Here is a 27,096-nt window from a genome sequence, read left to right as displayed (position 1 = left end):
TCTGTTATGGAGCTGGTCATAGATGGGAAGCAATTACAAAATTAAATAATTTTTTTGCCAGTAAAGTATTTTATTTTATAAAAGTATGTAAAAACATAACATCATTAATAAAGGCTTTGGCTGGACTTGACCGAAGTTTAAAAAAGAATTATGTATAATTTAAAAAAGCGGCTGTTTGTGTTGATCTAATTCTTCTTCAACAGCCATGACTTATTCATGGGGATTCATCTAAAATTAGCAGGACGAAAAAATTGAAGAGATAATCTAATGTCTGAAAGAAGCTTTTTCTTTATAAGTATTAATAAGATTCCGGCGTTAGAAAATTCTCTTCAAACTTTCAAGAAAAAGCCAAAAATTAATTGTTTAAAAAAATTAAAAAAAAAACCTTCGATGAGGCACCATTTTTCATTTCTTCAAAACGGATGTCTCACGAAAATGTGATCAAAAGTGGAAACTGATGCATTGTCTAGACGACGGTCTGCATAGTAGCAATGGCAAAGAAAATCAAAATGCGATGGACTGATTGACCTGGGTACAAAGCTGAAAAAGTCCTGTCTAAAAGGGTAGATCGGAAATACAGAAAGTTCATACTGGCACGCGATAAAAAGGTCTGTAGGAACATTATTGATCGGGAACATGATAGATTATGAACATAAACATAGGTTGGTGACGGTGCTCACAGTTCTAGAAGAATGTAAGGAGCCAGACGACAGGGAAGCAATGGATCATCTCTTAAGCACTTGTGCGACTTTGGCAAGGCTAAGCTTTCAGCATTTGGGGGCGCCACAGTATGACACGTCTTCGAGCTGCAATGGTTAAATAACGACTCTCGAACGTTCCAGAAAATTATTTATCGTATTTGTCATATTTTCAGAGAATATTTCGAAAATATTATATTTTAAGAAAATGAAAAAATAAAAATATTTTTGGAAAATGCGGAATTTTCAAAACAAAAAAAAAAAAATAAATAAAAAGAAACCTCTTCTTTTCTTTATAAACATATAAAAAGTATAGAAAACAAGATGTGGCTAGAGAAATATACTCGTATTATTAAAAACTGAGCAATTGTCGAAGATACTTTACTCATCTACTAACCGATGAAATCAGATTTTTTGATTTTATATGAATCCTTCGTCTGTTATGCTGACTACCATGAGGAGACGATTTTGGGCGGTACCTCCGCAAACCAGCTGCCAATGGCGGAATTAGCAAAAAAATTTTATGAATAATTCACGATTTATTATTCAAACTGTTGATCTTTGAACGCTCAAAAGTTGTAATAAATATTAAAAAATTAAAAATATTCGTTTTTTATGTGAAAGAAAATTTGAGAAAATATTGATTTTATTGGCCGCCAAAACTTACGTAATCCCTTAGGGATTCTCATGACTGAAAGAGCTCGAATAGTTGGCAGTGCCTATTGAAAGACGTTTGCATTACAAACAAAAAAAGGATCGTTCGGTTTGTATGGCAGCTATATGCTATAGTAATCCGATCTGAACCATTTTTTCGGAGACTATATTGTTGCCTTAGAAAATAATCTGTACCAAATTCCGTGAATATATCTTGTCAAATGTGAAAGTTTTCCATACAAGAACTTAAAAACTGAGAGACTAGTTCGTATATATACAGGCATACGAACATGGCTAAATCGACTCAGCTCAACATACTGATAATTTATATACATATATACTTGATAGGGTCTCTGACGCTTCCTTCTTGGTGTTACAAACTTCGTGACAAACTTAATATACATTGTTCAGGCTATAAAAACTTTTTCTAATTTTAGATTTCAAACTTCTAAAAACGTAGAATATACTTGTAGAGAATTAAAATAAAAAATTGTATATGTAAGCAAATTTGAGATATTTACTACTCCATACTTTATACTTAATGCTATTAAAACTCTTACGTTTTCTCTATTTTTTCATTTAAACATGTCTTGGACCGACAACATGACAGTACGAAGGCAGTCAGGTGGGTTTTGAACTCAGAAAAAACAAATTGATACAAATTTGATTGATAGAATTTATATTTTAATATTTGACTGCTTGAAATTGATAGGAGCTAAGATTATGACAGTTTTATTATATTAGTTTATGACGTCATGAGGGTTGGTATGAGCAATTGATTGTGTTGGGAGTTATTGAGTTCGTTTCAATAACGTTTGTGGCACAATCTTGTCGCTATCATTTGGAGATTATATGACATGTAGAAAATTTGGAAAACACTATGCTTATACTCAAGGAACTTTCTTTTTCTAAAAAAAGTTAAATACTTTCAATAACAACGAATGCCTTACCTAAACCTCATTTCAGGTTTCACTGGACTCCGAACGGCCCATTGTATCGGCTTGCCGCAACGGCAGCAATAACAACGGCAATGGCAGTAGCGGTGGCATCAGTGGCGGCAGCATGAATAGCACACATAAAAGCAGTTTTATGCAACATCATCATCATACATCGGCGCATCCGCATCCGCATCAGCGAGCGCGCGTCGCACACATGTCGCACTCGTCGAATAATGTGTTGCGCGCCAGACGCGGCGTGGTGCGCATGCTCATCATTTTCGTATTAACCTTTGCGCTGTGCAATCTGCCATATCATGCGCGCAAAATGTGGCAATACTGGTGAGTGCTACTTACTTACATACTTGTATATACAAATATTTTGTTCATACATGCTAAGTACAGATACAAAATGCCGCAGCGCTTGTCAAAGTGTGCGAAAATTATGCAAGAAAACACTTTTGCGGTTCATTTAGCATAATTTGGGCAAGTTTCTTATTTTTCTGCTTGATGATAATGCGAAATTTATGCGCTGCACTGCTTGGTAAAGTGGAATATAATATTCCGCAGCTTGTTTATATGTCTACGTGCATTTTGGTTGCAGATAAAAATGCTAATGCAGACAAATTGCTGTGCGTACGCTAACAAGTTTGCAACTTCTAACAAGTCAGCTTTAGCTTGATTAATGAATTCTTAGAGTTTTTGCGACATGTTTCCAGGACATATTGAATATTATGAAGGAGAAACTGCGACATTCGCTGATTACAGTTAATTTTTGGCTTAAAAAGTCCTAGCGCTGCTCGAGGTTGACAAGTGAACTTGTAGAGATTTAAGCTTACTGAATTACTTCCACTGAAATGATAATAATTACATCTACATCTTCAGAAAGTTCTAGGCGATAGGGCGCCTCTAAAAACCTAATGTCTTGTACAATTATCTTCAATATATGAGGGAGCTAGTAGAGAAGAATTCATTATCAAATAGAAGGTTTCATTGTTTTATTTACCATACTTAAAATGCACCGAATTCGGTTAAGTATGTACCGCCTTTCCATTTTGAGGGTAATTTCATAATGCCACTCTCACAAAAAACCGTCCGAATCGTTTTTCTGAGATGAACTTTTCATCTGCAAAATCATGTGCCATAAACTACCAGTAATCACTTGGTGCCAGGTCTGGACTGTAAACTGGATGCATAACAACACCTAACCAAGTTCTAGGAGCTTCTTTTGAATCACTATGATATATGTAGCTTTGTGTTGTTCTGCAGGAATACAGTTATATTTCTATTGGCCAAAGTTGGCCTTCAAACGCTCCATTTCCTGACAGTACAAGACTGAATAAACAGTTTGGTAGTAGATAGATGAATTGTGCATAGCAGATGATTGCCTGTCAATCCCATCAAAGGCAAAACAAAATGTTTCTAACGGTAAATTTAGCTTGACCAATACTTGCGCAGATTTTACCATGACCATTTTCACTTGTAAGATACACACTTTTCATCACCAGTAAACATTCGCTTTAAAAATTAACCGTTCCTGTTGCGATTTATTATCGTTTCGCAGATGGAAATTCGTTCCACGTCGCTTTTGTGTTAACTCGTGTGGTACTTATGTATATATAGAAAACCAGTTTGTTTCGGCCTTTCCATATTTTCTGAATCAAGCAATCACAACGCTGTCTGAGAAGTATTTTTAGTACAAACTCTAACTCATCTTTCTAAGGACCGAATGCACTCATAAAATCCGAGACAGAGATCACTGAAGCAATCAATTGATAAAATAATGGCTCTTTACTAGATCGGATACCTATATACATATGAAAAGTTCTAGTCGACTGTTGCGCTATATTAAAAGTACTAATTTTGGGAGGGAAAAGTGCTCTCGTCTGGAAAAATCTTGTCTAAATAGTTATAATTAGCCTGATGTAACACTACATTGAATCTATATACTAACAAGATATACCATCACAAAATAAGGGAAGTATAAAAATATTTAAAAATATATATATTAAGAAATCCTTCTCATTCTCCACCAACGGTTTAACGGAGTATTTTTTCTTAGTAAAAACCGAAAATACTACTAAATTAGTTTTTATTATTCAACTTTCTCAATTTTTTCTTAAATAATAAAAAGTAGAAAATTCCAGGCATTTCCTACGATCGAGAAATATTAAAAAAAAATTGTATGCCAAGCTTTAAGTAAATTATCTGCTCAGAAAATAAGATATCGAGACGACGTCAACGAAAAAAAAGTTTCGAAAAACCTCGTTTCAATAATCCTTTAGAGAGATAGTTTGAAATATCTATGTAAACGATCGAATCTATTAGCTCAAATGTCAAAATGTGGAAACGCCCTTATTACTAATACGGATAGTATAGTATATATTACACCAATTTGAGTTTAGAATGGGACATAGAACACCTAAGAAATGCCATCGAATTGTTAAAATTAGCATGAATGCTTTCGAATGCAATCAATGCTATGCAGGGGACTTTTAAGATTTTAAACAAGCATACGATAATTCGATATGATATCCAGGGCTACTTTATAAAATTAAAAAAAATGGCTCCCAGCGCCTTATTAACTACTTATAAAGTCATTTTTAAATGCCCGTCAATTTAATGTCGAAAAAAAACGTGCACTTTCTGAATTATATTCGATTGATGCTGGACTTCCGCAAGGTAGCGTTTGGGGTCCCGTGTTATACATATATAATATTTACCGGTCATCAATGATTTAGAAGTTGCAAGTTATGCTTATGATACGTCATTTATTGCCACAAGTTTTAACCATAATGACTCCTCACATCATTTACAAGAACAACTTAATATTGTCGAAAAATGGCTAAAGAATTGGAAAGTAGAAGTAAATACACAGAAGTCCGTTCAAATAACGTTTACATTAAGATACAAAACACATTAACATTAAACGGCTCTACAGTACCTGAAAGTGATACTGTCTTTAAGTTCGACAGAAGACTCACTTGGAAGTCGCACAGAAAACAGAAATTGAAGCAGCTCAAATTTAAAACAAGAAAAATGTATTGGCTTATAAGCTCGCGATCACTTAGTCTTGAAAATAAAATTCGTCTCTACAAGTCAATCCTTAAACCCGTATGGACGTATGCAATGCAGTTATGGGGTACGGCGCGTACATCCAACATTGAAATCCTTCAGAAATATCATTCTAAGCCTTTAAGAAGCATTGTAAGTGCTCCTTGGTATATAAGCAACTTCGAAATCCACAAAGACTTAAATGTACCTTTTGTTAACGAGGAAATCAGCAAAGCATATCGAAGATACCTTGATAGACTTTCTAATCATGGAAATTTACCGGCAATAAATCTACGGGACAACAGTACACAGATGTTAGACGCTTAAAAAGAACTCAGATTTTGGACCTTCCATATAGATTTTAAGTTGTTTTAAGAATATTTTTTTTAGCAAATTATGTTATTGAAGAATATATTTTTAAAATTTATTGATTGTTTTCAGATAAATTGCAAATAAAATATATATTAAAAAAAATAATAAAACTTACTCACGATATCAAACAAACATAATATCTACCAAAATTATTATACACCTACAAACTTCGTGGCAAACTTGATACAGCCTGTATTTTGTAACATTCAAAAGGAAGCGTCGCAGCCTTATAAAGTGTATATATAGATCAATGATCAGCATGATGAGCTGAGTCGATTTAGCCATGCCCGTTTGTCGGTGTGTACGCGAACGAGTTTTTCAGGTTTTTTGATATCGTTCTGACATTATGCAGACGCTCTCAAGAAGCTGCTTATTTGTCGGAATCGCCGATAGCGGACCACTACAGCATATAGGTGCCGTAAAAATTGAAAGATCACAGACCCGATTGTCCCATTTGCAATTTTTTTTATTTCACCAGATATCTTCACTATCTTTTGCCCCGTTTAAAATCGTGAATCTAGTATCCTTACTACCTTCATATATTTAATGTTTGCTAAATAACACCGAAACTAACACAAGTAGTCTGAGTTGTCTTCATTTTCAAATTATAATTATTAATCAGTTGCTTACTGTATTCAACGAAGCGTAGAAATGTACAGCACACAACACTCATGAATGGGTTACATTGAGTATACCGAAAGTAAGAGCAACAAGCCGTGAGCGCAAAGCAACCAACAAAACGGTATATAATTTTGCCAGCAGCCAAAGAGAAAACCGACTGAAATGAAACTGGTTGACAAAATAATTAATGAACTGTAAATAAAGACAACTGGCTGTAGTCGGAAAACAAGTGAGCAGGTGCAAATAACAACAACAAAAGTAGCAAACGAAAGGAGAAGGAAAGAGAGTAGTTTTTGCTGCACCGTAACATAATGCATTCGACACGACGCCCAACTCAACGTCGAGCAGCCGAAAATGCAGAAGTTGCAACATGCAACTGTTTTTGTTGTTGTTTGTTTCCGCTTTTTGTTGTTCCTTGTGGCGCGGAAGTGAACAAAAATTTCATTGGCGAAATGAATTCATGGCTGACTGACTAAGTGCGCTACTTCGTATAAATGAGCGTATAAATAAATAAATGAGCGAATGAATGAGTGCACGAATGGGAGGATGAAAGAAATGTTGCGCGACAAATGAAAATTTGCAGCGTTTTACTTACTTTTGTTCGTTAGCTGGGCACGGTGCATGGAATGAGCAGGCTGATGTATGGCGTACAAGTTTTAATTTCCAGCTGAAAAATTGTAGAATTTTTTATTTTCAGTTTCATTAACCATTTAATCAGGATTTAAGCAACCAAAATTAGACGTGGAAGAAAGCGAAATTCAAGCGAGAATACAAATAAAAAGTTTATTTTTCGTGAGTGAATTTTTTACGGCAAGTAGTGGATGTTAACAAAAAATATTTTCCGGCAAATGAGCAGCTTCTTGAAAAGAAAAAGATACGTGTAAAATTTCCTATCGATAACTCAAAAATTGGAGTGCTAGTTTGCGTATAAGCAGACTGAGAGACAGACGAACCTGACTAAACCGACTTAGCTTGTCATTCTTATCATTTATTTTTTATTTTATATGCTCTAAGATGTTCACGGCAATGTCTCTTAGTACCCTATTCATTTTTCTTCATTTTATCGTCATCGTTTACGCGGCTATAGCCGAGTTAACAACAGCGCGCCAATCGTGTCTTCTATTAGCAATTTGGCGCCAATTCGAGATGCCAACTGCAGCCAGGTCCTTCTCCACCTGATCTTTCCAACGGAGTGGAGGTCTTCCTTTTCCTCTGCTTCTCCCGGTGGGTACTGCGACGACATGACCTAGCCAGCGCAGCTGCTGTCTCCTGATTCGCTGAACTATGTCAATGTCGTCGCATATCTCGCACAGCTCATCCGTTCATCAGCTGCGGTATTCGCCATTGCCACTGCGCAAAGTACAATAAATCTTCCGCAGAACCTTTCTTTCGAAAACTCGTATTGCCATAACGCCACACCTCTGCACCATATAGAAGGACGGGGATTATGAGTGACTTGTAAAGTTTGGTCAGTGTGCGTTGAGAGAGAACTTTACTCCTCAAATGCCTACTCAGTCCGAAGTAGCACCTGTTGGCAAGAAATATTCTGCTATGGATTTCGAGGCTGACATTGTTGTTGCTGTTATTACTGGTTTGGACTGTCAACAGTGACATGTCATGCCAAGTCTCGAATACGACGATTGTTTGTTTGATGACAGGAGATGTTTCGTCTTGCCCTCGTTCACCACCAGACCTATATGCTTTGCTTCCTTATTCAGTCTGGAGAAAGCAGATCTAACGGCACGAATGTTGTGGCCACTGATATCAATATCATCAGCAGTTGTATACTCTTGTAGAAGATTTATTTTTTCTGTTCAGCTCTGTAGCTAGAATTATTTTCTCTAGCAGTAGATTGAAGGAGTCGCCTTATACAAGTATGAAACCTCGTTTAGTATCGAACGGCTCGGACAGGTCCCTCCCGATCTTGACGCATTTTTTGCTATTGCTCAACGTCAGCTTACACAGCCTTATTAGTTTTGCGGGAATACCGAATTCAGACATAGCGGCATAAAGGCAGTTCCTTTTAGAGCTGTCGAAAGCAGCTTTGAAACCGACAAAGAGGTGGCGCATGTCAATACTCTTTTCACGGGTCCTTTCCAAGATTTGGCGCATGGTGAATATCTAAAGCTATACTGTTAAGGTAGTTGATGGTGGGCTTTAATCTTTCACACAACACGTTCCATGAAACCTCAGTTTAGTTTTTACAAATTTGTAAGAAAATAAATTTTTTTAGGTTAAGAATTGCCAATTTTCCTAGAAAAATCCTCTATATGCGAAATAAAATAATTGTCATATTTCAAACGTTCCCTCCTATATTTATTAATAAATTCTAAACCAATTTACATACTCGAAAAAGCTACCCGTTCACTTTTTACCAAACTTTATGGCTAAAAGTATTCTCAGTGCACTTATTTATGCACCCTACCGCTGAAGTACAAGTACACTGGCTCAAAGGGTATATATACTTTTAATTCTTTTTCAGACTTTCTGAGAGACTTTTGAACGAAACTCTGCCGTTGTAAATATTCGTACATATTCATGTATCTACAAGTATATGGAGAACGAGTTTACACAGTCCTTGCTTGTCAACGTTTTTTAATTTTTTTTCGCCTCCATTCGTTCTTCATTTCGCGTGCATTTCGTATGTATTTATTCACCTCTCATTGTGTTTGATTATTTTAACTCTTTTATCCATTCATTTATTCGTTTATTAGTGTTTGTTTGTCGCTTTTCGGCCTGCCTTTCGGTGGATTCACACCTGAGTAATTGGATTTAATTACCCAGTAATTTCATGCAATTAAGCTTGAAGTGTGGGTTGTCATTGACAGCAGTTGGTTCGGCGCTCACACTTTGACATTTGAAATTTTCCTACAAACTATGTGAGTGTTTTTGTGTTAAGATGACGTGATTTTGACTGTGTTATGTAGGGAAATAAGATGGAAGTGCAGATTTCACTATCTTTCATTTCTTTCTTTTTTACATTTCATTCGCATAAATCGGGGTACAAGTCTTGAAATGTGAATTTGAAACCTTCTCTCAGCGAGTGAACTTTTCTCTCTCGGTTATTTTGTTCTTCCAGCTTTAGTGTCAGGTAGCACTAAATGTCAAATTTCTAGATGAAATTACGACCCTTGGATTAAGAATTTTATAATAAAGTGAATTCTTTGGAAAAGTTGTCGATAGCATCCTCATCTTATGGAACAAATTCTTATCAATAAGGCTTATTTTGAAAACTTCAACAAGATTTGCAGATGATCAAAAACTAATCTGATTAACTGTCACTTCAGCTTCATTTCAGAGGCACCTCTTCAGTATAGGATTACCTTCCTTTTTGAACTACAAAGACAATCACTAGAATCTTCTGAAAAATTCTATAATATTAAGCCAGATAGTCTTAAGGATCTCTAAAGAAGCATCTTTGAACGATAATGTTCTAACACGTCCCGTAAGATGGCGTTCGAATCGGCCTGTGGATCTTTTAAGGGTTGACAATGTTCTGAAGTTGATAGTTCTTTGATTAATAATGTTCTGAAAAGCCCCATAAGATGAGGTCCATTACGACCTAGGGAGAAAGTAAGAGAGAAAGGAACTTTCGATTGAGAATCATCCAAAACTTTGGATAAGCATTGATTTCAAAATTTAAGAAAGACAACATTTGTACTTCAAAGTTTGACTTATAAAAATGTACATTCACCTGTATAAGGAACACCTTTTTCAAATAATTTTTTTTTTCTTTCCAGAAATGCTAAAACCTCCAAGCATTTCTTAATTCCTTCAAATTCCAAGTAATTTCGAAAATTATTCCGCTTAACCTTAAAGTTGAATCTTTCAGTTGTTGGAAAAAGAGGGGAGCAAAAAGCACAAATTCATATGCTCTTGGCTAAGTCACCTTGTCCAACATATCCACTCTAACGCACAAACACAGTTATTTCGTACACTTCCACACAAAATGCTGCATAATTGTTAAGTTTTCAGGTGTGCTTAGGAAAAAGTGTATTTTGAGGACATTTGAGATTTGAAGTAAATTTTAGAAAAACGCACTTTAGTGCCATTGCGTCTAACTTGGAAATTGCTGGGGAGCAGAGCATAGCGGCAAGTGGGTCGAGTAAGCATGTGAGCGTGGACATTAGAAGGATAGAGAGAGAGAGTGCGAGTGTATATGGCATTGAGTAAAGTGAAAATGCAAAAATAGAAATCTGAAAATCTTTGGGAATTGGGACGGCATCACTGCAAAAAAGAAGGGAGTTGTAAGATTTGTATATACACGGGAAAACTTATACTGAATTTTGTGTTATGTTCTTTTGCTGTGAATTTAAGGCTGTAATGAGTCGAATTGCCATTTACATTTTGCTGTCTGTTTTGGTTGTATTTAACGCTGGTTAAGGGCATTTAAAGAGGATGTAAAAGAAGAAGAGCATTTAAAATTTTCAGCTATTTATTTTAATATTCTCTTTACTCTAAAGTAGTACTATCTAAAATAGTTAGGAAATTTTAGGAGCAAAAATGTGGCGAAATTTTTTTATTTTGTATGTAGATACCATCTGATCAAATTTGAGCCGGACTAAATACATTTTGATACAAATTTTTAGTCTCGCCTTCAAAAACTGTTTCTTACTCAAGACTCAATAAAAGCATGCCAATTTTCCATAGAAGCCTCGGGGTTTGTTTCATTGCCTTCAGCGACGTTTTGTTTTTCTTTGGTTTCGGCTCATTTCTAGAGCGCTATTCGCTATTTTGTGGAAAACTTCCGCCATCATATTCATAAACCCACATCTCGTCAGCAGCAATGAACTCCTTCATGAGTTGTTTGGGATTGTAGATACCACCTGATCAAATTTGAAATGGACGGATTGCCTCCAGTGTGTTTGGCGGCTCTTTGTTTTTTCGGTTTCGGTGATTTGTGGAACAGTTCCACCGTCATATTCATAAACCACGTCTTGTCAGCAGCAATGATTCCGTTCATGACTGTAGTGCATTCAGCTACGTTGACAAGAATCCCTTTTGCAACTCTAAATCGTTCCTTCAAAAGATTACGGTCTTTTAATATGAGACCAGTATTTACATGCCTCATACCCAAAACATTAACTAAAGCATTAACCAAAACTTTAACCAAAACTTTAACCAAAATTTTAACCAAAAAATTAACCAAAAAATTTGCCAAAACATTAACCAAAACATTAACCTAAACATTAACTGGACTGTCAACTCAACGCCTTCTTCGATGTTACTTCAGGAATGACAAACATAACTTGTTGAAATTTTGAAGTTAATTTCATAGCCTCACTTTTATGGAAACCAGCATTCTTATTGCCAACAGCTGGTAGAGCCGATTTTCAGAAGTTTCTGTTGAGACGAATTTTTCACCGACAAAAACTTTCTTTATAGAAAGGAACAGATAGCAATTGGTTGTTACCAAATCTGAGGTATATAAACCACACAAGCAAGTTGGTGGAGTTTCTGACGAGCCATTGTCGTTGTATGTGCTTTACTTTTATTCTGAGGGAACACAATTTCTCTCCTCTTAGCCAAAGCTGCCTGCTTTTGAGCGGTTGCTTCCTTCAGAAGATCTAATCATGCACAGTATCAGTTCGATTTAAGAGTTTGACTAGAGCGTTAGAGAGTGTGTTGAACACACCAATCGAGTCTGATTTTTTATCCTTATCTTAGCTAATCTTGACTATAATGAGTACCTAATCCACTTTGAAATGGTAAGAATTAGATAAGTTGTCATCGAGGTCATCCAACGGTAAGCCCATGAAACGTGCTGTTTGGTGGGGTTGGACTATAGGGAGAGTGGTGTCAGATGTGTGGGAACCCATTGCATGCTGAGCATATGCTTGATATGTCAGTGTCGTTTCTGGATAATGAGGAGTTTAATCTGCTACAGAATCCAAAACGAACCTGCACAAGAATTACCCTCGATTCTCGCAGCATCTTGAGATCTTCGTCTGCAATGGGTGGTGGTTTGACGCCAAGTATGTCATTCACAGAAAGGAAGTAGGTGAAGGTGTATCTGGTTAAACTGTAAATGGCGGTCAATGCATGTCTGAAGTTAGTTGCGTCTGAAGTCTGGTCGGCGTATTGTTTTATGTCGTCGACGTCTTGATGCTCATAGGAGGCGAAACTGGGAGCATACGGTTCGCATTGCGCACGTGTTGATGGGAGACATCAAGAGGAATACTGTTGTATTCCGGAATCTAGTGTTCTGACATGTTTGCGGTTTCCTCGTCTGCATCCAGGCGACCATATTGGTGCTGCGTAGTTAAGGACCGGCCGGCCGAATGCTCTATGTTACTACTAACGTTTCTTTGCCTTTTCACCAAGTGCGGCTGGCTAGCGACTTAGCGGATTTTATCGCAGTCCTGTACTTTGGCAATAATCGCAGTCGTGTGAGGAGTGAGGGAGCACGGCTGAACGAATTTCACATCTAAAATTTTAGGGTTGTTGACAACATCGACTGCACAATTGAGGTCACGTTTGTACTCCTCGTCCAGTTAGGGAATATGGTCGCTGTAAATTTAGTGGGAGAGGTGTTAAGTTCCGTGCAGCGAGGCAGCGAAAAGTTTGGAGATATAGCCGTTTACGTTTGAGCACCTGCCATCGATTCTTTTGCCCAACGTTATTATCTGTGGTGGTTGAGGGAATTTCGAGATGTAGAAGTCAAACAGCAACGGGGGGACCAATTCCCACAACAGTCGGTTCTACGTTGCCGGAATTCACCCGGATTTTATCCGGCCAAGTACTATACTTTCAGAGATCTTACCTTGTTAGGATAGGGTTTTTAGAATTAACTAGATCGCACCTAATACCAGAGCTAAACTTTCTTCTTTGAACTTTCGGTACTTATTAGTATTATGCCATATTTATAAAGTCCAAAAGCGAGAGAATTCTTAATGACAATTTGTAGTTCGCTGAACTATAATTCTGATATAGTTAAACTACTAGGACGAGAACGATATATAGACATATCTTTAACTAAATGTTTACCTAAATCTCATGCGGTAGGCTCCAAATTATAATAGCTTCAACTTTAGAAGACAAAAAGTCGTCAAAGAAATGTGGGCATATGCTTTAAAGTGAATTAAATATATTGACCACGAAATCCCAAAAAGTAAGAAGTGAAATTAAAGCATGAAATAAAACCCTCTTTGTGCTTTCCGGTACCACGAAACCAGAAGTCAGTATAAAGCAAAAGAAGAAATAAATACCACACTAAACTAACGCTTGACCTTTTGATAAGATCACGTAACTTTTAATTCTATATAACACATACGAAGTTCATGCAACCACGTTGCACCCACACACAACTCAACTAAATGCAAGGTGACTTACTAAGCTAAACTCACTTTAAATGTACGGGAGCGTTTGTTGCGTGACGCAATAACTTCAGTTGAGTGTATGTGTGAGCGTGTGAGAGAAAAATGTTGCAAGTTGTTTATTTCGTTTGCCGAAAGTGGAAAGTGACTCTGGCTAAGAATTCTATTTCCACAAAAACTTTTTTAGCATGGAATGAAAAGCAAAGCTGGTCGAAGAGAGTGCGTTGCGGCGGTGGGTGACTTTTTGCGTGACTATTTGGGTATTTTTAGAGTGACATCAAGCTAAAATGTGCTGTGTATTTTGAATGAGTGTATTTTGAATGAATTTGAAAGAGTGTTTGGTTATACCGAGTGTTATTGAGAAAATAAAATACCTGCATTGGTTTTTTATTTTTATTTATTTTTCGTGGGATGACGCTCCACTGTGAAGATGAATCTCTTACGAATACTTCTATAACGAGCCGTATGAATGCATAGTTGCATTTGAATACCAAAGACAACTTCGTTACTTAAGCTGAGGAGCTGGTTGGCCCTTGAACTTGCTTTCAGAAGATATGCAAATCAGTGTGTGAATTTACTATTTTGAAGGTGGATTTTAGAGTTGTTGATAGTGGATAGAGCGCTTTTATTTTTCATTAAGTCATTTTCGCGCACATACAGGGTGCCCATCTTTTATATCAGTATATATTGCGTAGTCGAAAAGTCTTTTCGTATTTCTAATCAAGCTTCTCACCTTTCCAACCCTAAATGGCATGACACAATATGATGGGTAGCACTGGAGATATGCGACTGCAACGAAATCTATTGACAAAATACGAAAATACTTTTTCGACTACCATGAATATATTAAATGACTTAGGAAAAAATGATATTTTTATTTAATTTAGCCATTTATAATTTATTTGAAAAATTCTTTCAATACAGCAGCAAGCAAATGAGTACAGTTTGCTGCTTTTACCCTATTGGGCAGTACAGCGAGAACTTCGGCATAAATGTTCGCCTGAAGCTCATGAATTCTACGAGGACTTCTTGAGTATGCTTTGCTTTGAATTTAGCATAACAAAACTTTGCCACAGAGATGAAATAGTCGACTTGGTCAGCTAGGGCCACCCGTTTCTGGTACCAAATAATGTTGGGTCGTTTTCTATGTGAGGTGTGTCCACCTGGTCGATGATATCGCTTTATGTATACTGAAACAGATTCAAATGTTTTTCAAAATGCACCGCAAAATGGTTCCGCGTAAAACAAAAATGCTGAATGAGTGACTTCTGAGTTTTGGGCAACAGTCTGTCGCTCTCTCTTTCTCTCTGATAGCTTCAATCAGTTTGTTCTAGCATTTGGGTAATCAAAAAACTGTATTTTGACGATTTCTTACAGATCCATAGCAATTTCGATATGAACTTTGAATCACGTATACATGACGATTCATGATGACAATTAAGGTATCTACCCACCTTATTCGGTTTTGTTATGTGAGGTTTGATTAAGAAGTCCCGTAAAACTGATCATAAGGACACTCATAAATCGACGAACGTTTTGCGCCAATTACAAAATTGTTGAGGAGTCCAATGTTAGCTTATATTTTCTGATTCGCCTATGGTATGGCTACATAGATTTTTCAACGCAAGCAGGGTCCATAGTTACAGTGCTAAAACGCAATATGTCAAGGGGATCCAACTCATTCCTGTTGTGAGCGAAGTAAGAGAACCCCTATTGCTAGCTCATTGGCTATGCACTCTCCAGCGATGCCGCTAGGACAAGGCACCCAATCAAATTTGATAATGAAGTAATTTGATGTCAAGTTAGTTGTGATGTTCTAATGAGGTTAGACACTTCTTGACGCTAGTATTGCCGCTCTGCTGTCGTAGTTAATACTCACCGCCCTGACTGAAGCTGCACTTTAATATACATACTTGTAGGAAGTAAAATAATCCAAAACCATCAGTAAAAAAAGATCAGTCCGTCTTTTCTCCAGCGACTTCTCCCGTCCACATATCCCTCATTGGTATGTGTGTGGAGAAAAAGCCATCAACAGTTTAAGTTTTCAATTGTGTAATTGAAGAAGAAGAGAATGTCAGCTTGTCTCATTTGATGTGTTAAATTTATTCAATAGTTACATACTGATCAATTTAGAATATAGCAAATTCCTGTGAACAAAGCATATTATTCGCAACACGATCACCCATCTTGAGACTCTGCATTCATTACGATATTCGACCGAATAGATCCCGTCCGGCACGCAGTGAAAAAAATATAGCAGCCATACCTGAGAGGAGAGTGTACACTAGGACCATGGACAGTCGATTTGGCGCCGGTCGCAGCAACTCGGACCGACTTATGGAATGATTTTGCGCATTTTACGTTGAGATCTTAAATTGAAAGCCTATAAAATACAGCTTGTGCAAAAATTGAAAAGTTCTAAGACGATCTGACGTTTTCTAGCTAAATTGTTTTCCGCGATGGGGCCCATTTCTGGCCCAATGGGTAGGTAAACAAGGGAAATTTCCGCATTTGGGTCAAACAGAAACCTGACGAGATTCAAGAGTTGCTATTCCATCCATAAAAACAATGGTTTGGTGCCGTTTGTAGGCCAGTGGAATCATAGGTCCATATTTCTTCAAAAATGATGCCGGTGAGAACGTAACCGACTATTTGATGCCTGAGATTGAAGCTCGCGATCTCGGCGACATTTGGCTTCAAAAAGACGGCGTCACTTCCAACATCAGTCAATTGATGTATTGACACTTCGCTGAGCAGATAATTTCATGTTTTGGGTCGGTCGATAAGCCACCAAGATCTTATGAAATTACACCGTTAAACTTTTTCCTGCGATGATAAAAATTCTGAATCTAAAAATTCACATTTTATATCCAATAGCTATATGTTCGTGCTATAAAAAACTATGGCAGTGCGAATTTGTGAGGTGCAACTTTGAGTAGAACTTTCTATTGCTTTTAGCGTATGTGATTGCACATCTGTATGCGTGTGTGCAATTCTGCAACATTTTACTTGCGAAATTGCATTTCGAAAGTATTTCATCGAACTTTTTGCAGCTGTCGTACATAAATTGCCAATGGCAAAGCAAACTTTTGATTTCTCACTTTGACAAAGAAATTATATATACTTCGCTTTCTTTCTTTTTGTGCTGAAATGGGTGAAGCAAGCTGATGACGCAAAATAAATAATTAAGTAACTTACGTCAGAATTTTGAAGGTGGTTCAACTAAAATATGGACCTTGTTTCAATGGTTCCAAATAGTTTATGCGCAATGTTTCGCTCTTGGACAATAAACACAATTACATGACGGTCGGACTCGAGGATTTCTATTATTTTAGCAATATTGTCATTGGTCTACCAGAGCATGGTGTTACTTTGACATCAAAGAGAGAAATGAGAAACTACGAGTGGTTGCTGTTACAACAACAGAAATATTATTCAAATTTTCAGCAGCCTAGTTAAGCAGTTTAGATTAGGTTAGGCTGGATGGTTGATCAAAGATCGCACGAGAAGAACTCCTGTGTTAAGCAAGTTGTCTTCAGACAACTCTTCATTTTAAAGTCACTGGACTCCGATTATATTCATGAGTAAAAAAGATTTTTACATCTCAAAGTACCCTCTCATTCACCAGTAATCGTTGCGAAGGTCTGTAAAACTTTTACAGAATCTTCACAGAATACGACGTACGATCGTAGGAAATTATTATTTTTTATAGTATTTCGGTGGTGCTTCCACCACATATATCATAACGATCATAATTGAGCGGTTGCAATACCGGTTTTTTATAATAATATAATTGTAAATCAAAAGAACTTCATCTGTCGGCGAACTGCTTTGATTCTATATCAAAACCGTGGAGACAGCTAATTGTTTATTCAACCAGTCCGTTGACCGAAGATTTTTTAAAGCACTTATGGTCACTAATTATTTGGGTAGGGTAGTAATCCAGATCCCCATCTTGTGTATCTATCCACAAATGTGTGTCCGGAATTAGTCTGTGAATCCACAGTCCTTTGGATGAAGATTGCCACCGTTGCTGCCACATTGCGATGCTTTTGATTTTCTCCTATATTTTTGCTGCGGTAGACGTCTCTGATATGTTGTATAGGCACGGGAGTTCGTCTCACTGGATGTCAATCGGCGCCATACTGGCTAACACCGTTGACCGAAGATATTGTATGATATGCAATATGTTTCAATCTCAATCTATCGAAAGCTGGACAGCCGGATTTCGTGGAAGCTTTGTTTTCGCTGTTTATGCCGGTTTTAGTGCACACTAACTGGTCTTAAGTTCACTACTTATCAGATCTGACATATTTGTGTTTACTGCGGAAATATTTCATCTTATCATATTACTTTTATGTTCAATGGGTGAATTATGCTCATTCGTATAAGGCAAAAGCAAACTTTAAGAGCTATATATTGAAACTCCAGTATTTTTCAACGTCTACAGCCAGAATTTGAGCATGGAAACATAAACTCAAAAAAAAAAAAAACTAACATGGTGACAAAATGTATCCGGATATGTGAAATGTGATGCTCAATGTATCATTAATTGGTTCCGGAAGGGCAGAATGCCAATAGGGAGTTTTATTTGGCCGTATTGAGGCGTTTGCGTCGAAAACGGCAGGAATTGTGGAAGAACAATTCATAGGTTTATACGATGATAATGCACTATCGCATCGAGCCACGATTGTGATCAAATTTAAAGCCAAAAAACCCAAAGAATACCAAAGATCAACCACCGTATTCACCAGATTTGGCTCTGTGTGACTTTCTCTTGTTCCCCAAACTGAAATTGCCGCGAGATAAAAGTGAATTCAATCCTAAAAGTGCTTAAGAAAAGTTTTTCGAGGTCTGGAAAAATCGTTGGCATAGGTGTTTTACATGTAGTGAGGATGATTTTGAAGGCGAACAAAAATTTTGATGAATAATTATTAATTATCCGGGTACTTTTTGTACAAATGTGCATATACCTACTTTATAGAGTCCCTTACGCTTCCTACTGGCCTTCATGACCAACTTAATCTACCCTTTTTGGAATATAAATATGCAATATTCTCGAGAACGTAACACCACGGTGTACATATGAAACCCTCCAATTTCGAAAAATGCGTATTATCGTTTCAAATCTTTTCTTCTCTGTATCTTAAAACTCTTCAAATATTGTTATATTTACATGCTTCATTCCCATTTTCTCACATTAAATTTAAATTTTTAATTTTCAATTATACTTTCCCCTCACCCGCATATCTTCATTATTCGTGTTCCATTTAAGAATTTCAATTCTCCTTCACGCTAAAATGCCTTTTCTTCTATTTACTCCGCCAGGTCACGTTCATATCGCGGTGATTCGAATTTCAATGCGCTGCTCACACCGCTCACCTTCCTCGTCACCTACTTCAATTCGGGCATTAATCCGTTGCTCTACGCCTTTCTAAGCCGCAATTTTCGCAAAGGCATGAAGGAGCTGCTGTTGTGTTCCTGGAAGAAGGGCAAGGGCAAATCATCGTCGAACTCATCGATGCATCACAAGCGCGTGGCATTGCAGGTAGTTGGTATAAAAGCGGAATATGCGTGAAAAACAACACAAAAATTAAGCAAACTAAAAAACATAAAAAAACGCAAACAAAATTTGTATATTGTGAATATGAAAGTATGGAGAAAAGAGAAAAATTGAAAAAACTCATAATTATTGGCAACCAAAAAAACACTTGACCACATTTTTCGTTTATGACAATCTGGCAACTGCACTCGCACTTTATTTGCACTTTTGCATTAATTTCGAACCTTTCGCTTATCCTTGTACCGTACCGTTATCATACACACCCAAACCCAACAATTATATACAAATCCTTTATGCCATTTTTACGAAATCTTCTAGACTCACTCGCTACCAACCGACACAACGCATATTGGCAACGAACAGCTATGATGACCCATTCGTCGCGTTCGCATACAACGGCGAGCTTTTGGCACAGCGTCGTAAGCTTTTCAACCGTCGCAGCATATACATACCTACCTACATACCTAGTATAGAGTCTAGTTATATATTTACATATATATGTGTTTGTACAACCGTTGGCAAATAATTATTGTATTGTGGGTTTCCAGGTGTACTCATTTGTTTTTGTTAGCGCTTTGCTTTTCAATTATATGCTTTTTCCTATCGTACGATATAAGAACTCTTCGAATTTTAAGTGAAAATCAAACAAACAATTGCTGTGCTATAGCTTTTTCTTGTAATTATGCAGATTAAAGCAACATTTTTATTGATGTGATGTTTTCGAAGCTTCAAATGTGATTAGTGATAACGGTTTTTGGCATAAACTAAATATTTGATATACATATATGACGAATAATATATGTAGTTTAAGGTAACTGAGTAGTGTTTTAATGCAGTCATAATGTAATTAAGTACTTATAGTTGATGTAATTAATTAAAGTACTGGCAATTAATATAATTAAGTACTAGTAATTAATATAATTAAGTGCTAGTAATTAATGTAATTAAATACTGTTAATTATTCTAATTAAATACTGGTAATTAATCTAATTAAATACCAGTAATTATTGTAATTAACTACTAGTAATTAAGTATATAACTATTTATATGATTACTCATATATCTATACATATGAGTACTGTTATAAGTATTTGAATGTGATTGTTTAATTTTGGAAATTTAATATTTGCTTGTAAATAAGCTTCAGAACCCTTTTTTGTGATTTTGGGCATACTCATTTATAAAGTACTTAATTAATTTAAGTGATTTGATTACTTAATTAAGTTGGTTATTTCGTCAATTACTTTAAGTTTTCGCTGATTTAAATAATAAAATTAAACTCTAGCTAGTTAGAAGGCGTAATTAAATATTTAAAAGCTTACTTATATTAAAATTTATATTTTACTAAAATAGTAATTTTTTTAAGAATATGGATGAACGAACGTTGATTGTGATAAAAACTGTAGAAAAGTGAAACATAATTAATATTTTTAACACACATCTAAAATTTTATCAAATTTTTACTACTTTTTATTGCAGGGTTGCCAAAATTTCTTTAAATAAAATAGAAAAGTTTTTTTTTTGTAAAAAACACAAATTTTCGAGCAGAATTTTTCATGAATTTTTTTAATGAAATGTAAAATTTTTTTTAATTATAAAAAATTATAAATAGCTAGCAAGTAGAATAATTTAAAATAACTTTATAAAAAAAAATTATTTTTGTTAAAAAATGTAATTGAAATAAAGTATAAAAAATAATATGAAATAAAATTAAACAAAATTACTTTAAATTAAATTAAATTAAGTTGACTTAAATGAAATTGAATTAAATAAGACAGAAGAAAATAAAATTGAATTAAGTAAAATAGAAGAAAATAAAATATAATTTAATTATATAAAAAATAATAATTCAAAGCGAAGTAAAGTACAACGAAATATAATAAAACAAAGAAAAATAAAATAAAATCCTTTTTTTTTCGTATGAGTGGGTGGAAAATGTCTTCCGCATCCCACATCAACAGAGCTGTCGTCACAGCAACGATATATTCCAATTGCAGGGCTCTAAAAACCTCCCTCTAAGGAATCGTCGTCCATCCTGGAACCACATTTGTATTCCTTCAGGGTGGCGTTCCATTTTTCTCATTGAGATATTTACATCTAGCGTCCAGTTTTTTTTTCGTACTACAGCAACCTAATTGCCCACGTTTATTGCATCAACCAGGTCTTCTATGGCGGTACGTTCTCGTTGTCATCGCACGCTTTCAAAGAATATGTGTTCAGCTTCGTCTTCTGTCGCGTTATTGTATAGGCATGACGGCTTTTCCGTGCACTCTGGCCACTCTACCTTACGCCGATTTTCCTTTTTAACCACATCTGCACAGATCTCAGCACTGTATAGTATAATAGGACGTGGATTGTCGTCGACATTAGAAGCTTTCTCTTTCCTTTCTCCTTATGTTGGCCATAAGTCTGCTGAGTTGGGAGGTGATTATCGTTGCCTTTCCTATGGCGTGCTGGATTTATACCTAGAAGGTTAGTCTGGGGTCCAGTTTTACGCCTATGTAGTTTACTGCTTTTTGCCTCCTAAGAATATTTACATACTTATTTCGAGGGGTATGTGTTCATTTGCTTTCTTCGATTTTCTTCTGTATCTCTTGCTGTAAGTACTGCTACAGTGAGTTCGCATAGCTAATTAAGTACGTTTCGTCCGTCCTTTATAGTTTTAGTATAGCGTCGTAGTTGATGTTCTACAATTCTGGGCCTGGAATGTATCCGTGTGCTGCTTTACCGCTATCTGTCGTGATCCCTGTTTTGTTTGGTACAGCAATTTTCTGTTATCAAGGTAGCACCGCACCATAGCTCTGAGGTAGTCGGAGATTTTAAAGTTGTTTTCGAGAGCGTCGTTCATATTCATCCATCTAGCGCTGTTGAAGGCCATTCGAACATCTAAAGTCGCTACCAACACTATTGTTTTGTATTGTGTGCTGTGCGGTTTCTACACTTTCAATGACACATTAGAGGTTTCAAGAGATGATCTGCCGGGTCTAAGGCCGTTTTGTCTAGGGATGAGTCCTTCAGCTTCGTTGATAGCCGCTTCGAGTCTGGGTTTATATAGCCTTTCATAGAGCTTTCTCCGCTATGTCGAGCATCCATAGTGGACGGTATGTTGATCGCAAGTTGGGATCTGCTACAGGAGTACTGATAAGCACCAGCCGTTGCTTTTTCTAATGTTCAGAGGATATTCCGGCTTCAAAGCAGGCGTTGTGCATATTCAATAGTAACCGGTATTACTATCGCTCTGTAGCGATTTTTTCCAGAATTTCTGCTGGGATCACGTCTGGGAAGGGTGATTTCAAATAAAATAAAAGAAATTTAAATTAAAATAATATAAAATGAAATAAAATATAAAAAAAAAATAAATTAAATTAAATAGAACCAAAATTAAATTAAATAAAGTAATATTATTAAAATTATTTAATACTAGTGGATCCAGCCACGCGTTAATGTAGTATACATTGTATACTATGCTTATAATAAACAATTCAATACAGTGAAGATTTTATTTACGAATAAAGGCGATAACGTTTTTGTCGGTACAAGAATCCAAGGGATTTTACATGAGGTTTAATTTTGAATATGTTCATAAATAAATGTCATTGGAAAAAATAACGAATTTAAGGCTGCTTTCTCACTGTCTGATTACCAGCCTTTCTGTCCAGTTAATTGAGTTGTCTGCTTAATAAAGCGTCCATTTAACAGAACTTGCACTGTAGTTTTCATTTATAAAATGGTTTTACTGGTCCTATCTTCCAAGTTGGTTTGAACTGAACTCAGTGTGCTAAATTTTGTTTAAATCGGTTCAGTAGTTTAGGAGTCCATCGCGGACAAACATCGTGACACATAATTTTATATCGATACTTTCTTCACAGGGTGTATAAAGAAAAGTAAAAAAAATTATATTACATAAAAAAATAAGCAAAACAGAAATGTAAAAATTAAAAATGTTATGAAATTAAAATACACAATACATACAATGAAATTCCAAAAAGTTTTTTTTGCTTTTTGTTTTACTTTTTATTTAAAATTTTATGTATGTCGAAGGCATGTGCATATATTACAGAGTATTCTTCGAAAATTTAATGTTCAATTGAGTGAAAACGGTGTCCTCGAAGTGGTCATGTGAATTTGCTGAATAGCCACAAGTTACACGAAGGTAAATCAAACGAATGCGTTGGTTGCGGCACGATATTAGTTGAAAATGTGGCGAAATGATCGCGAATAACCAATGCAGTATGAGATGGTGCATTATCGCACTTCTTTGTTCAATAAATTCTGACATAGTATATATCGAGGAATTCTTTTTTAGAGCCGCACAAAAAAACGCGTATCTCAAATACTAATGAATATTTTGACGTGAAATTTAACATAGATGCCACTAACAGTACTACCAACTTACAGAAAAAGCAAGAAATAACGTTTACTTCGGCAGCACCGAAGCTAATATACCCTTTACAGGTGCATTTCTTTTAGTAACCATGTGTTCAGTTTGTAAGGAAGTTATACGCTAAAGTAATCCGATCTGAATAATTTTTTCGGAGATTATATTGTTACCTTAAGCATTAATCCATATCAAATTTCATGAACATACCACGTCAAATGTGAAAGTTTTCTATGCAATAACTTGTTTCCGATCATTCAGTTTGTATGGCAGCCATATGTTATAGTGGTCCGATATCGGCAGTTCCGACAAATGAGCAGCTTCTTGAAGAGAAAATGACATTTGAAAAATTTCAAAACCATTTCTTAAAAAATTAAGGACTAGTTCGTATATATACAGACAGACAGACAGGCGAGCAGACGGACAGACGGTCAGACAGACAGACAGACGGACATGGCTAAATCGACTCATCTCGACATACTGATCATTTATGTATACACTTTATTGGGTCTCCGACGCTTTCTTCTGGGTGTTACAAACTTCGTGACAAACTTAATTTACCCTGTTCTGGGTATAAAAATTACCGATTCGAAAAACACGTGAAGTATAAATTAAAAATTCACCTTTTAAATTGATCACAGTAGTATGTGAATCAGTGATGATATAATTTTGATATACTTTTAACTCAGCGTAATCGGCTTCCAAAACTGTAGACGTGTTTCTTCTCGAAAACATCGTTTGAGTAAAACTTCTTCGCAAGTGTTGGAGCGACTTGATTTTATGGCAAGACTTTCTTCGAAACATATATTCGTCAGATAATAATCTATGAAATAAGGGCTTTGATAATAAATTCGATTTTTGACTCTGAAGTGTAAACGTTTTTCACAAAAATTTACTTTTTTGAGTGGCCGCCATTTTGTCAAAAGATTTCGACTAGACTTTCGACAGTTACCTTTAATCAACCATAGTTACAATAATAAGTTTTTTCGATCTTTGAATTTGAAATAATTTTTAGCAAAAAACTTTTCTTCACCTTCAAACAACTTTGCTCGGAGTTCCTCCTAGAGATCGGCTACAGAGTGAAGAGAATAAAATGATCAAAATTAATTAACGATTATTAAAGTACCTCATATTTGTAAATGTACATAATTTTTTTATTTATTAATTAAATTGCCTTTTCAATAAAAAAAAATCTGAAAAAACTGCGCTTTTTTTATTTGCAAGTGAATATGACCACTTAATGCAGGGTTTTTGTGCAACCTCGATAAAGCACTGAATTTAGTAAAGTTTTTATATAAAAATTTCTTCGTTAAAAATTGAGTTACAACTTTTGAGTATTTTAAAAAACTAAAAAAAAAAATTTTATTAAAATTTGTAATTATTTTAAAAACTAAAATATTATTTTTAAATAACTATTTTGCCCAAAAAATTGCAAATATTTTAATAATATTTTAGAGTAAAATTCAAACATTTTAATATCAAATTTTTTTCATAACAGCACAATAAAAGTGAGAAATCTAACATATTTTTGCTTGTGAAAAGCAAAACCGCAGAAGAAAAAAAATTAAAAATTTAGACTAGCCTAACGCTTTAATAAATTATGTCTATATAAATATATATTATGTATAAAATGTATTGTATTTATGTAAATAAAAATAATATGCAAAATAGCTTGTAATGAAGCAGAGAATTTATGTAAATAATATAGTTATTGTGGAAACAATAAATGCGATTATCTTTGAGATTCAATAGCTAAAATTACTATATATTATTAGATAATATGCAAGTTGTACATAATATACTCTTTTATCGAATACATTGATTAAAAATTTTATTGCCAATAAAAAAAATCAAGTCGTTGTGTATTTTTTTGGCGGAAAATGGTTTTGAAATTTTTTAAAAAATTAAATAGAAGTACATATTTGTACAATATAAAATGTGAGAATTTGAAAACAACTTTTAGTCTTGTCAGAAATCTCAAGCGCAAAAAGTTCAGATGCTCTTCACAAGGATGGGTGGTACCAGCGCAAGGGGCTGCATATAAGTAATCGTCATATGTGAGATCTTTCTTCGTTTAATTTTTTAGTAAGTGATGGGAAGCCTTACTTGTAATTGAAATAAAGTCGTTGTGCAAGATGTGGCAGGTTACCCACATCCCACATCTCTTCAGTAGGTCATAATATGCCCTGTATGATTGTGGGATATTTGTGGAAAGTAAAAAATTTTAAAATTAAATTGATTAAGTCATTAATAGTCAATATGCAAATACTTGAAGTACAAGAGGAAAATTTGAAGGAATTTAAAAAAAATATTTTTTTTCCATATTTTGATAGGCTAAGCACTTGAAAATAACATACTCAAATTTTAAAACGATGTCTAAAATATTTATCCAATTAGAGCCTTCGAAGTAGTGTATCCACCCGAAATTTTGGGTAAAATTTATCTCTTTTTATACCCCACCTTTGTTTTAGCGCCATCAGAGTTCTCGAAAAACTCAACAATATTTGCTAAGTTTGATTGAAATATGCATAAATATAAATGTATACCCTGAAAATTTCAAACGGCCAAAGATAATATACTTGATACTCTTCGTTTTGTTCGTTGAAAGAGTCCATTCCCATAGATGAGTCTAGCAAAAAAAAAAAACAAAAAACAAATCATGAGTTGTTGAACTGATGACAGTCAAAATGGCCACTAACTAGTAGTGAGTAGTAATGAATTCGATTTTAAGGAACCGCATGGTGAATTTAAAAGATCATAAAAGTTTAGAGGTCCGAAGTAAGGCCACAATTCCAGCATTATAAACTAGTAAAAAACAACGACTGACTATAATTTGAGATATCACGACGACAGCATCAAAAAAGTAATTTCGAGAAAACCGCATTAAAAATTTTAAGTTAACACTTGCAATGACAATAAAACGGCTATTACTTTGAAGGTAATATAAAATTATGGAAATTCTCCTTAGAGAGATATTCCTGTTTTCTTTTTTTTGTAATTTCTAGCCTAAAATCTACTTCTACTTCCTGAAAAAACAAGTAATGAAAGTCAAAGTTCGGGTGTAACTGAACATATTATACTCTTGAAATTTGCAAAGATCGAAGACCGGGAAATTCCTTCAGGCGCTGGTAAAACTTCATATTAAGTATCAACACGATTTTATTTATTTTGGCTAATACCACATACTGTTAACACGCCGCATACTAAAAACATGTTCCCTGGGTCTTATTATGGTACCTCACATACAATCACCAACCATATGGAGTAAATCCAGGTATTAGTTATATGAAGGCAACGTCAAGTTTACGCCAACTTTATCTATTTTCGGCACAAAGATGTACTGTTTTGAGTAAAACGTGTTCTCTAATTTTCATTGAGATAACCAACACATTGGCCGATATATCCAGCATAAAGTCAACTAGAAGTTCGAAAATCTTTGTATTAGATGTATGGGGGCTCACACGGTAGTATTGACCCGATTCAACTCATTTTCGATACACAGAGA

General features: G+C 35.3%; 1 protein-coding gene across 1 annotated transcript in view; it reads left to right on the top strand.

Annotated features, from left to right (window-relative positions):
* The window catches only part of LOC120769491 (trissin receptor), a 225,170-nt gene extending 205,088 nt beyond the window's left edge, over positions 1 to 20,082 (top strand). The window contains exons 9-11 of the mRNA XM_040096520.1: positions 2,319 to 2,629; positions 18,979 to 19,198; positions 19,532 to 20,082. Coding sequence (XP_039952454.1) covers positions 2,319 to 2,629; positions 18,979 to 19,198; positions 19,532 to 19,582 — 582 coding nt within the window. The 3' untranslated portion in view covers positions 19,583 to 20,082. The remainder of the gene's footprint in view (positions 1 to 2,318; positions 2,630 to 18,978; positions 19,199 to 19,531) is intronic.
* The last annotated feature ends 7,014 nt before the right edge of the window (positions 20,083 to 27,096 follow it).

This window comes from Bactrocera tryoni, chromosome 2, assembly GCF_016617805.1.
Source record: "Bactrocera tryoni isolate S06 chromosome 2, CSIRO_BtryS06_freeze2, whole genome shotgun sequence".
Taxonomy (NCBI): Eukaryota; Metazoa; Arthropoda; class Insecta; order Diptera; family Tephritidae; genus Bactrocera; species Bactrocera tryoni.
Note: the sequence above shows the minus strand (reverse complement) of the source record. Positions and strands in the feature narration are given on the sequence as shown.